The 12,264-nt window shown below is 34.1% G+C and overlaps 1 protein-coding gene across 5 annotated transcripts in view; it reads right to left on the bottom strand.

Annotated features, from left to right (window-relative positions):
• Positions 1-12,264, bottom strand: part of CACNA2D3 (calcium channel, voltage-dependent, alpha 2/delta subunit 3) — a 476,829-nt gene that overhangs the window by 253,667 nt on the left and 210,898 nt on the right. For all 5 annotated transcript variants that reach the window (XR_001412184.1, XM_014943248.1, XM_014943246.1 and 2 more), the window contains exon 9: positions 11,991-12,065. Coding sequence is in view for 4 of the 5 variants with exons in the window: in XM_014943248.1 (XP_014798734.1) it covers positions 11,991-12,065 (75 nt within the window). In the remaining variant the exon portion in view is untranslated. The remainder of the gene's footprint in view (positions 1-11,990; positions 12,066-12,264) is intronic.

Below are 12,264 nucleotides of genomic sequence, written 5' to 3'. Positions count from 1 at the left end.
AGAAGATTTTATTTGTCAGTATATTGTTACAACATACATTTTCATATCAATGATTAAGGATTTCTGTATTTTCTTTATATTTACTTTTCAACCTTAAATGACTACATACACTAATTCATAAACCAAAGTGATTTCTGGTTAATCCTTTTGACTTTAGAACTCACATTAAACTAAGGATAGAACAATAATAATGCGGAAGTATCACGAGATATGTTTTGGGTAGTTATTCAGTCAAATAATTTTCCTTTGGGTTTTTTGTTTGGGTTTCTCTTCAGGACACCTATACCTTCTTTTCACTTCATCTAGTAATTTTTATATTATTTCTAAATATTCAGATTCTAGGTTTTTGGGATCTGCTGCTTAATAAAAATAATTCTCTCTGAAATTTCACTTTGAGATTCTACTTTTTGTTATGATCTCTCCCTGAAACATGGTACACCCTAATCCTTAGGACACTGCAGTTTAAATCTAGTTTATCAATGTCAATATAATATTTAGATTGATAAAGACTACTCTACACAAGAAGAAAGACCGGGTTATCCGCTTGCTAGCTATATGTGACTATCTTTCATATTATGTTGCCTAGTCACAGTTACACCCAATTTTTTCAGTTTTAAATGGCTCATCAATTATGCACATACATTGTGACCACAGGCATAGGTAAAATTTCACAACAAGCAGTTGTTAGAGGTCGATGGAGCAGAATTCATCCTATATTTTCCTCTTTCTAAACACACATTATTTCTCCAGATATGTCAGAAGTTTGAGAAATCTTGACAAAAAGTTCATTGACTTTTACACTCAACAAAACTATAGGACTACTATGTAATATGGACATTAAATTGTAATTTTTTAGAGAAAATGTAAGCTATGAAGTACTAAGGAGCACATTTTCAAAACAATGTTAGCACTAGCTCAGAGGACAAACAAATTCGCTTAGGTTTATAACAAGGAGTAACGTATACTTAAAAATAGTATCATGAACCATGCTATCATAAAGGGATACTGTATGCAACATCAACAAGTACTTCACTCCCCTGATTTTGCATTATGGAAACTTTTTTATTATTATTTCATAAATTAAAAAGATATTATAGTAGTATATTGGAAGGCAGAGAACTTCCTATTTCATTATTGAATTTCAGTAAGTTGAAACAGGAAAATTAACATCCTAGCCTGTAGGCAATTCTGAAGCCCCCAAAAAAGGACTTTTTCAAAACAATTACTTCATAGTGACCTAGAAAATGTGGTTCGCTGCAGCTCAAAACTTTGAACAGATGAAAGGCACATTCTTATTTGTTGAAACAAGCAGGGATAGCATAAAAACCCACACGCCTAAAATGCAAAACGGTTCTTTTTTTCCCTAACTGAAACAGAGTTAACTTAAGTAAATACTAGTCATATAACTAGTAAATACCAGTATCTCCATAGTACTAGTAATCATCATTTTAAATACATTTTAAAATATAATAATTACTTTGTAAGAAAAAAATTAAGACATGTGGTGTGAAATAACAGCAGAGGCAATGCTTTTGTGAAGTATTATTTATCAACCGGATTAAAAAGTTACCTCAACAGGTTAGGAGGAGGAAAAATTCAATTTATCAGGCCATTGGTCTTATTATATGCAAGAAAACCAAATCAAACTAATTATCTTTGTAGAATAATTAAAATACCACTGTCCCTTGAAGTGTTATTTTCAAGTAATAATAAAAAAATAAGAATGAATACAAAATACCTAAATACTCAATAAAGACATCAACCTCTTGTTATTCTATATTCAACTTGTCATTTTGAAGTATCTCTGAAATTTAGGTCCAAATTGGTCAAAAGCCACATCAGCATATTCTTAACATCTTTGCTTTGAGGGCAGCAAAGCAAAGATGGCAGTTTCCCAGACAAGGGTTACTTAGCTGTCACCAGGACAACGCATTGTGTTTTCCACAGCTATTTCAAAACATAAAAACTGACCAACAGTCAGATTTAGAGACTACCGTCTTCAGTACGCAGAGGGACTTTAATACTTACGGCCATCAGTCCATATACAAAAGAATTAACTACAGCACAGGGCTGTTACAGTCATTAAAGCTTTTCAGGAACTCATTAAATACAACCAGTTTTCATTAAATATGTAAAGTTCATACAAATTTAAAATTGTTCATTGCAATTCTTCAAAAACTAAAATATATCCTGTTTATAAATTTCTCCAGGAAACATCTTAGCAAAAACAGTTTTACTTATAGCTGATACTTTTAAACAGAAAGTGTTGTTGATAGTTAAAAAATATGGAAATCAAGCAGTTTACTGTTGTTTCATTAATGTCAAAAGCAATTTTGTAACATCAGTTATGTGCTGACCAGATGTTTTCAGGCTGCTGAAGCAGCCCTATGCTCACCACCCATCTCTCCCAGATACATGGAACTAAGGTTAGTTTACAGTTGCCACACATGCCTCTCTATTAACATAAGGATTCACCCTGAAACAGAGGAGTTCTGTGAAAATTGATGAAGCTAAATTTTTGTATTGGAAATAATTTCCTAATCTTACCTTTTCATAAATCAGATATATTTAAAATATTTATTACAAATCGTATTTCTCTTTGGGATACATTACTACTTCATAATTAAAGTAGAATTACTTTAGTATTAAAAACCCACAGTATTTTATTAAACCTCTGAATATTTCAGAGAGAAGTATTGTGGAATGTTTATTACAATGCATATATATTATCAAGTACGAACATACAGCATTAACCAAAATTACTAGTAAATAGTATAATCTCTAATGTTTAACTCAGTTCACATGATCTGTCAGGAGAAGAAATATTTCCTCTTGCCATAGCTATATATATATTTAGAAGTTCTGAAAACTACACTGTTGATATATGAAGAAATCTAATAGTGGCGTTTGTTTGATACAAAATAGTAAAAATGTTAAAATCGATTTCATGCACTATGAATTTTAACGAATCAATGTTTTCTGCCTCCAGGCTTCAGAGTGAACAGATGCTACAAGGTGATTCTGAAAAAGGATTAAAAAACTAAAATGCTTGTGTGGTTTGGTCTTTCTTTGTCTGAAGGGGGTTTACAGGGCTTTTGATTTTATTTTTTTTAAACCAACTCCATTACCTGACTTGTCTTTGGTTTTTTGAAAATTTCAGTACTTTACATGTCCACTGCAAGAATCACATAGCAACATGGAAATTATCATTTCCTTGTTCCTCTTTTTATCATACCAGATGCCCAGGATATTAATAATGCCCAGGCATTAATTTGATCCATGCCAAAAGAAACCATGTTTCATTTTACAGTCAGCGCAAAGAATAGCTTTCCTCAGATTGTTCACTCTACATCTAGCTGAGGCTGTTTATTATTAAACAATCAAAAGGTACTGTTGTACTTTCATAGAGGCTGGGGGGTTTACCCTCAAAGATTGTTACCTTATTCTGACTTCAAAGGGCATACTATTGACACTATTATTATCTATCATATTGTTTTAAGGAAATACTGTTTTTAAGAAATTCCAAATCTCCAAACACTCATTTTTTTCTATTTCATGCATTCAGTCAGTACAGCAATGCCCTGCCAGTGATGCTATAGTGCCCCTTTTGTTACTGGAAAAGGCATCCCTTACAAAAGCCCTGCAAAACATAGAAGTGTATTTCAACTCTATTACTGGTGAAAAAATGTCAGGGTAGGACATTAACCATTGAAACACCGATTTAAAGGAAAAGATTAAGTGAATTTTGGAATGAGGTCACAAACACCTCAATTCCACTTTCAATGACTTTCAGAAATCAAATAGATTCCAGAAAGCAGGAGTATCCTGCTTTTAATGTGTCAAAAAGCATCTTCTAATCTTTACATCTTCAATAACTCTTTGTAGAAAGAGTTTTTCTCTGTGCAAGAAAAAATACTGATCTCAGTTTCTCTTTACTGTCCTGTTGGAGCCTTTTTAGATTAATATTTGAATTTCCTAGAGTTTGAATTGGATATCTGTCCAACTGTGCGCACAAACATTCGCATGCAACTGTAGGCCTGATTTCCATGTGCAATTACCAGAATGTGCAATATCTAATTGTGGGCTCAAATACCTAATTGACATGCATAATCTTGGTAATTCCAAATGCAAATTAGGCACACAATTATGACAATCAGACTCTGATGTCTGATTACAAAATTATAGGGCCAGAGCTTAACAGGAGAAGTTGTGTCTTATTACAGTGAGGAAGTATCGATGTGTTCAGCTGTAGAGGTATCTATGATCCATTGAGAAGTGGCTGAAAAACATAAACTGAAGAGTGTGAGGATACAAACCCACTTGTGCATGTCAGCCAGGACAAGGTCTTTGGCAAATATCTACAAGTGTTCAAACCAGAACATCAGCGATGCATACACTTGGTCTTGTACCCTTGCGTGCTGCTGATTTTGTCTGTTTATAAACACTATCCAGTGCCAAAACCAGAAAGCCCCAGTGATCCTAACATCTGATAATAATCCACGTATACAAATCAAGAAGGTTCTCTCCTTTTCTTTTTAAACTGTGTAAAGTTTGTTAAGACCTTTTAAGTCAGAAACAAACCAACAAATACATTTGATGGACCTAGAATCAGGATGAGTTCTTATCCTAGGTATAATTCCAAATATGCCTTTTTGAAGAACAGTGGGGTATACTGAACAGGGTGTACTGACACTGGTTTTCCAAAGATGAAAACTAATATTTACACACATATTTCTGCTTAAAAATCTGGTTACTTAGACTATTTCAGAACTTAAATAAGGAGGAACATAGAAAGATTTTTAATGGTCTTCATATTGTATGGTGCACGGGACAGTTATACAGATTATTAAAATCACACCACTGTTTTATATGGCTTTAGCATAACTGAACAAGAGGATAAATTTATAACCATTTATCATGACTTAACTTGGAGTTTCTCTTATAATGAGATTATAGAAAGTGGGTTTTGGTACACCCAGATGTACTCACCTGTTCTAGCCTCACAGCTTAATCAACAATTGTGGGGATTTTAGACCATACTCAGTTAGATAATTACATTAAATTGTCAGACTTCAGGGATTAGACTAGAATTCTCTGGCAAAATATGATAGCAAGTCATATTTCTGTTACTTTTTCAATTTCCTATTTTTGATTTATTGAGGCTTAATAGTGAATAAAGTTAAATAATTCAAGTAACTTATTTCAACAAATCTGTGCTTGGGAGATGACATGTATGATTTTTGCAAAGTGTCAGGGCACTTTTTCATGATTTGGAACACAGGAGCATTTAGGGAGGTAGAGAGAGCTATATGAATACAGGTGAGAATCCAGTATTCCTTTCCTAATTCAGGTCATTGTAGGCAATTTAAACACTCTTCTGAGATGAAGGCCAGAAAACAGTGAAAACTGAATTTTTCCTTCATGGCAGAAGCTCCCAACTTTGTAGCCAAAATGATACACTGGTTTATCTAGCCCATAGTAAAGTTGAAGAGTAATTTGCTGATTTGGAGGAAATTCTGAGACATCTCCTTTTATTGCTCTCTTATGTTACAGGCTGTTCTAAAGGCTTCACCAGGTTTACTCTCTGAAATTATAAAAGCTGACTGGTATCTATAATCACAATAACAGAACAAATTTTTACATTCTGGAAGTGAACAGAATCTGACCACACTCCTAACAAATGAGAAAGAGTCCCATGTGCCTGCAACAGTTAGGGAAATTTTTGGGGCTCCATTACAATAATATAAGGATACTCCATAACCTTCAAGGTTTTACCCTTTTTGAACAAGAAAAAGAAAGAAGAAAAAAGTACAGCCATCTTCATTTGATACACGAGGATACAAACACATCTGAAATCAAGTACTGATGCATTAAAGCAGAGAACTGAGTTCCAACTCTCAAATGCCAGGTAAGTGCAGTAACAACCAGGCCATCTCAGACATATACAAAAAAAGAGCAACCAAGTTGTCAGCTAATGTAATCCCTAATGTCCGGCATTCCTGTTTTTGTGTAGCCTTTTTTTTTTTAACCGTAGCAAACATTTGCAGAATTTCACCGATTGATTTTTCCTTAGCATCGTGACAAAGCTAGTCACAATAGTGGCCCGTTTGGCATGAGTTTTCATTGGCACACAGGCTGTTTTAATGCATCTTAACACGAGGCCACCACCTTATTACAGCTTACTTGTGATTACCAAAAATAAGGTACCATTTATGATGAGTAGGAATATGTTACCCAAATCAGATGGAGTTACAGGACCATGCATTCACGTCTAAACATACATGAACAAAGCATTTTCCACTGATTCCAAAGAAGGAAGTAACACAATGGCTACATGCAGCAGAGTTTATACAGCTACACTGGAAAACTATGATGTTTGCTATTAATTGTCTGACAAGGGTGAGCTTCCTACAGAAAAAACATTGTTAATGAGTTCAACATTCCTCCGGATTTCTCTCTCAGGTTTAGTGCAAGTTTTTGCTGCTTCTAGTATTAGTTCCCACATTCATCTATGCATGCTGTAACTCCAAATGTTCCTGAGACAAATGTTCCTTGGCAAAGATTGAGCAGATTTTTGAAGATGAACCACATCAGCATGTAAACCAGTAAAAAAGCCCCAAACCAATCAGGAGGCATATGCGTGAGGTGGAAGAGTGATGTTTACTGCTGTTTCACAGGGAAGTTTACCCACATGTACTAACAATTGATAAACACACATTCACATCTGTAAAATTCATTTAAGCACCATCCCATTTAAAATCCATTGCCAGGGCAATCAAGTTCGCTTACTGGTGATGATTATCCAACGACTTGTGTTCCTTAGCATGTTGCGTTGTTAGACTGGAATTTTTTCAGGAAAACAATCCTGAAAGCAATGCTGAACAAAGACCTCAAGATTCAATATACTCAGATTAAAGACAAATTCTTGTTAAGTAAATTAGTTGCCTGGGGCTGCAATGGAAAACTTCAGACAAAATTTCAGTGGTCTGGGGCTAGCTGAAAGTTTTGGGGGTCTGTAATGGCTAGCCAGTTTTTTAAAAAGTAGATTTCAGTGAGACCTTACAGGTTTGGTTTTTTTGTAACAGCTAAGCAAAGCAGTCAAAGATCTTTTTTGGAGGTCTGGCAGAGATGGATAGATACACACCTAAGTAATTTGCTTAAATAAAATTCAATATGAAAAATTTGTATTTACCAAGCTCTTAGTGGCAATATCACTCAGCTTCATTGCTGAATCAGTCTTCTGGTTATTTAATTTCTGGTAATGGCATACCAAAATAAAAGCTCATTGGAAGTTATACACTACATTTGTCTATTTTTGTCATTCTAATTTACGTAGGAGTAAGTTCTTGATTTAGTTTGGAGTTACTGTGCCTATCTGTGCATCTAGAAGATGATATATTTCATCTGGAAACATTTACAGAGAAATGTCCTCAACCCGTATATAGTACATTAAAACAACTTATAAAAGAGGAATGTATATTGTAATATTGTTACTTTAAATCTGGAGTTACATTAAATCAGATTGTCATTTGATTCCTTTGGGGTAGGTAAATTGTAACATGGAGTTTCTCAAATACAAAAACGTCTTGGCCCAAGAAAACTAGTATTAAAATAGGCAGTTCCACATGTTTGTAATTTGTGGAGAAAGTGCAGACGGTGACAGAATAGTGTCTGAACTATTTCCCACTCTTTTTTAAATTTGTGTATAGCAAATTGATACACTTCAAGGTAGCAGCTGTTTAATGCTAATGCCAAATTATAAATTAGTCTGGTAAAATTCAAATATATGTTACATATTTTGTATTACTAAACCACATTTAGGATCACAGATTAATTTCAACCTCATTTATGCTACTCAATGTAATTATAGATTTAATCTTTGTGATAAACAAAACTTGAAACAAGTTTTGCAAATTAGGGATAGCTTACAACATTTTCTCTGAAAATGTGTCTCCACATATCTAAACTGAACATTCAATGCAGGTATGTGCCAACACAAATATTTTACAACAAATGCTAGGCTATGAAAAATTTTAGAAATAAGTGGATGCAACTTGGTGACTACCGTATCACCTGAAAATATAATTATTATTAAAATAAATTATTACATTCTCCTGTAAAAGAGAAAGCAGAAACACTATATGTTGGGAGCAATCTAGTACTGGGATGCCTACTTTTTATCTTAGTAAAACCGGTGGCACATATATTAACACCAATCACATCACTCTGTCATATTTGAAGTTTTACGTTTGTCTATTATAAATACATAAACCAGATCTGAATCAATAAGGTTTCTCAAAAGCAGTGTGTTTCTGAAGTTGTATCTGACAGAAATTCAAGGTGCAATTAGATTCTCACTGCTCTGAAAGCTACACATAACATAAGCTTTTATAGAATCAACAGTTCTGTGGAAAAAAAAAAAACAACCTTGATGAGAATCTATGGGTATTTCTAAACGTATTATACTAGCATCTCTTTCTTGCAGGTTGTCACTAGCAGTAAAAAAGTGAACAAAGATTTACAACTCAAGACTGCATTGCTTTGCTGTTTTTGAAGCTGGTAAGGAACAGCTTTAGATGCTTAGAATCATCACTTCTTTCCATGTATCCTCACTCTTTCTTAAAGAAAAGCGTGGTATTTATCAACATGTTAAGAGATTCAGGGCTGAAATTTTATTTTCCCCAACCTTCATTTCTTTCCCATAACAAAAATGCATGAATATGTTTGACATTTAAATGCTTCATTATATTAAATTTCTTTGATGTCCTTTAAAATTCTGCTGTAATGCAGCAGACAGATACTTATTAGTGCTTTAATCAAGGAGCGATTTGATTAAATAACCCCTACAGGTATGATGGGGCTTGTTAAAAAAAAATAATACATAAAATTCCTGCCTTCACTACGCCAATCACTATGCAATCTCTACCGATCTTCAAAACATACATTTGGCTAAGTTTAAAGTTGCAAAGGTAAAAGTACTCATGCCATGTTTTCTAACTGCTCTTTCTGCTTAGCAAGCAATGCAGGATCAAGAATCTCTGGCTTGCATTTCTCCAAGAGAAATGCAATGCCCTTCCTCTGTAGGCACTTTGTACAGATCTATGCTACAGATTTACTGTTCCTACCTGAAAGACAAAGAGAAAAATAGTTGGGGGTGGGGGGTAGGGAAATGTGGGTTTTGTCTTTCCTGACAGTTGGAATAGAAAACTGAGTCCCATTACTCAAGGGAGAATGTCACCACAGAGTACATATAAGAGGGTTACAATGTTTTAAATGCTTTTTCATACTTTAACAAGAATGGATTTTTTTATTCTTTTAAGTAAGTAGTTCCCACGCTGTGGTCCAGAAAATAACAGTCTAGAGCCAATGTGTGAAACTACATGCTGTTTCTCTCAAAAAAAAAAATAATAAATAAACAGAGATTTTGTGGCAGGGAATAAAAAAAAAAAAAAAAAGAAAAAAAGAAAAAGGCAAGAGTCTACTCTTTCACTGAGAAAAAGAGTAATGCAGACAGCAGAAAAGAAGGCTCCGGTGATACGTTATAGCAGCCTTCCAGTATTTAAAGATGGCCTACAGGAAAGACGGGGAGGGACTCTTGATCAGGGAGTGTAGTAATAGGATGTTGGGGTCACAGTTTTAAACTGAAATAGGGGAGATTTAGAGTAGATATTAGGAATAAATTTGTTATTGTGAGGGTGGTGAGACACTGGAACAGGTTGCCCAGAGAAGCTGTGAATGCCCCTTCCCTGGGGGTGTTCAAGACCAGGTAGGATGGGGCTTTGAGCAACCTGATCTAGTGGGAGGTGTCCCTGCCCATGTGTTGGAACTCAATGATCTTTAAGGTCCTTCCCAACCCAAACCATTCTATGATGATTCCATGATTCAGCACCAACACCATTAAGAAGCATTCATTTCCCAAGCTGCTATAAGCCCTAAGGCTGAAGCAGTTTCCTGTAGTTTACCAAAAAAAAAATCCTTGTTCTAGATTCTTGAGACAAACGGAGACAAATACTCGTGATACTTTTGAGCCTTCCAGTGTTAAGGCAAATAAATTGTTAAGTTCGTTACATGAAGTAGAAAATTAAGAACATATACACTCATAGAAGTTAAGAAACAAATTAAGATTGACAAAGTCATAGTATATAAAAATACATGGAACCTATCTCAAGTTCACTCTCTAGTTCTGGCCTTTCAAGGAAAGAGCAATAACTAGTTCACTAATATGAATAACTGGAAATAAGGTCACCCTTAGTTATTCTTCGAAACCTTGAATGTGTTATTCAATTTGTAGGCAAAGTAAAGCACAAAGTGATTCCACAATTTAAAAAATAATAATAATTTAACTAACAAGAAATTATACTGAAGCTTACTCTGAAGAACAAAATCTGAAATTGTACTTAGCTATTTTGTATAATTGAGCACTGTTTATAAAATCTGAACATCATCCGAGTGTCATAAAAACTTCTTGATCAATTAAATTAAAACAAATCTGACATTAAGTAACATATGGGTGTATAGTAATCTGCATTTTGATCAGTTGCAGAGTGATGGAAAGGTTAACAGTAGGATTGATTCCAGGCAGTACATCTGTGTAATATATTTAAATCTTTAATTTTAAGTCTAGAACTTGCACAGCTTTCATACGGTTAATTAGATGCATCCACAACAAAGAACTCATTTATAAAACTGCATCACAGTTCACAAATAAGGGTCTTCAACACTAAATGATTTGAAACAATTCATGTCATTTCACATAATAACCAAATGATATTTAGACAATCTAAAAATCAACCATGAGGAATATCAAGTATATTAAGGAAGCAGCCCATGAGAAGTAATTCCTGTAGACTGTAGGTGTATACATAGGCAAAATGCAAAGAACTCATGTATATAATACAATTGAGTAAAGTTCAACCTAATGAGATCAAATTAATTTTGTCTTGGCATACATAAAAAGACCTAAGATAGACACACTTAGAAGTTTCAGAGCTATGTTTTCTACTTCTTGTAACATCTCATTGAATTCTTGAGGGAAAAATTAACTACCACACTCAACGTTAAGCAAAATTCAGTGTTCAGCTGAAACTCTTCTGATTTGCCTTCAGTAAAAAGACAGAAGTATTTAAAGAAAGATGCAAGACTATTGCCCTCTCCAGCTGTAAGCAAGACAGTATAGATGGGCAAGTCACTTTAAGAAGAGGAGAAGATTTAGCAGTGAAGAAGTTCTACAGTAACACAAGTGGCTTATTTTAACAGGCCTTTCCCTCCACAAGAAACACGGGACTTTTCACCCATCTTATTTCATAATTTTACATGGCATAAAAGATCTTACCATACCTTTCTAAGAAGTGTGATGCAGTAATTGCACAGAGCAACTGCATTTGGATGACAGGCAATAAACTAAATTTCAAGCTGCAGATTCATACTGCAATCTCCCTTCAAATAAAACTCTCACTGAAATTACTGTAATTTTTTGTAATTTTTTTTCTGAAAAACGCCAACAGGATGTAATTAATCTGAACACTTTCACAGAACTTTCTTGAATAAATGCATTATTTTTTTGACACATCTGTTTGGAATGCTGTATTTTTCCATTCTCAGAATTATATTTGTTTTCATTTGTTTGGAGACTTGTTTCAACTGTAGTGTTAGTTTGAGTTAAGAATGCAATCTCTTTCTCAGTAGTTACTGGTAACAGAATGATAGTTCAATTTAAAGCAACTGAAGCATTTTACTTAATTAGTACACTTTATTAACAGTATATTGTCAGTGGTTCCTGTATTTTTCCATTAAGTTTATCCAACAAAACTGACTAGGAGGTTATTTCATTTTCTTCCTACTGAGTCACATAAGACTCCTTTGAAATAGCATAAGGAGAATAATTAATAAATTCTGATAATGGAATGCATTGTACTAGGAAAAGATCATCATGGCATATTGTTACATACTACATCCTATCTCTCTGCTGGTTTGTTACTTTGATTCCTTACCTCCTTGTTGGCTCTGTCTGCTTGAACTAATGTTCCGTTCAGACACGGCTCTACGTAGTGAAGTTCTTCATTATACTATAGAGAGAAGTGAAAAGTATGATGAAAAATTTAATTAAAGGCTTTGAAAGAGACAATTTAATTTAGTGATTTAGAACTACAGTGAAACATGCACATAAAGCACAAACAAAAGGAATCAGTTCATTTTTTAAAAATGGCTGTGGTATTTTTTTTCCTTTTACGCAATTGTTAATGTTTCAGAGGTTTATACTTTTTA

The sequence above is a fragment of the Calidris pugnax genome, unplaced genomic scaffold (assembly GCF_001431845.1).
Source record: "Calidris pugnax isolate Ruff unplaced genomic scaffold, ASM143184v1 scaffold128, whole genome shotgun sequence".
NCBI classification, from domain to species: Eukaryota; Metazoa; Chordata; class Aves; order Charadriiformes; family Scolopacidae; genus Calidris; species Calidris pugnax.
The sequence above is the reverse complement of the archived record's forward strand: the minus strand, read 5'-3'. Positions and strand labels throughout refer to the sequence as shown.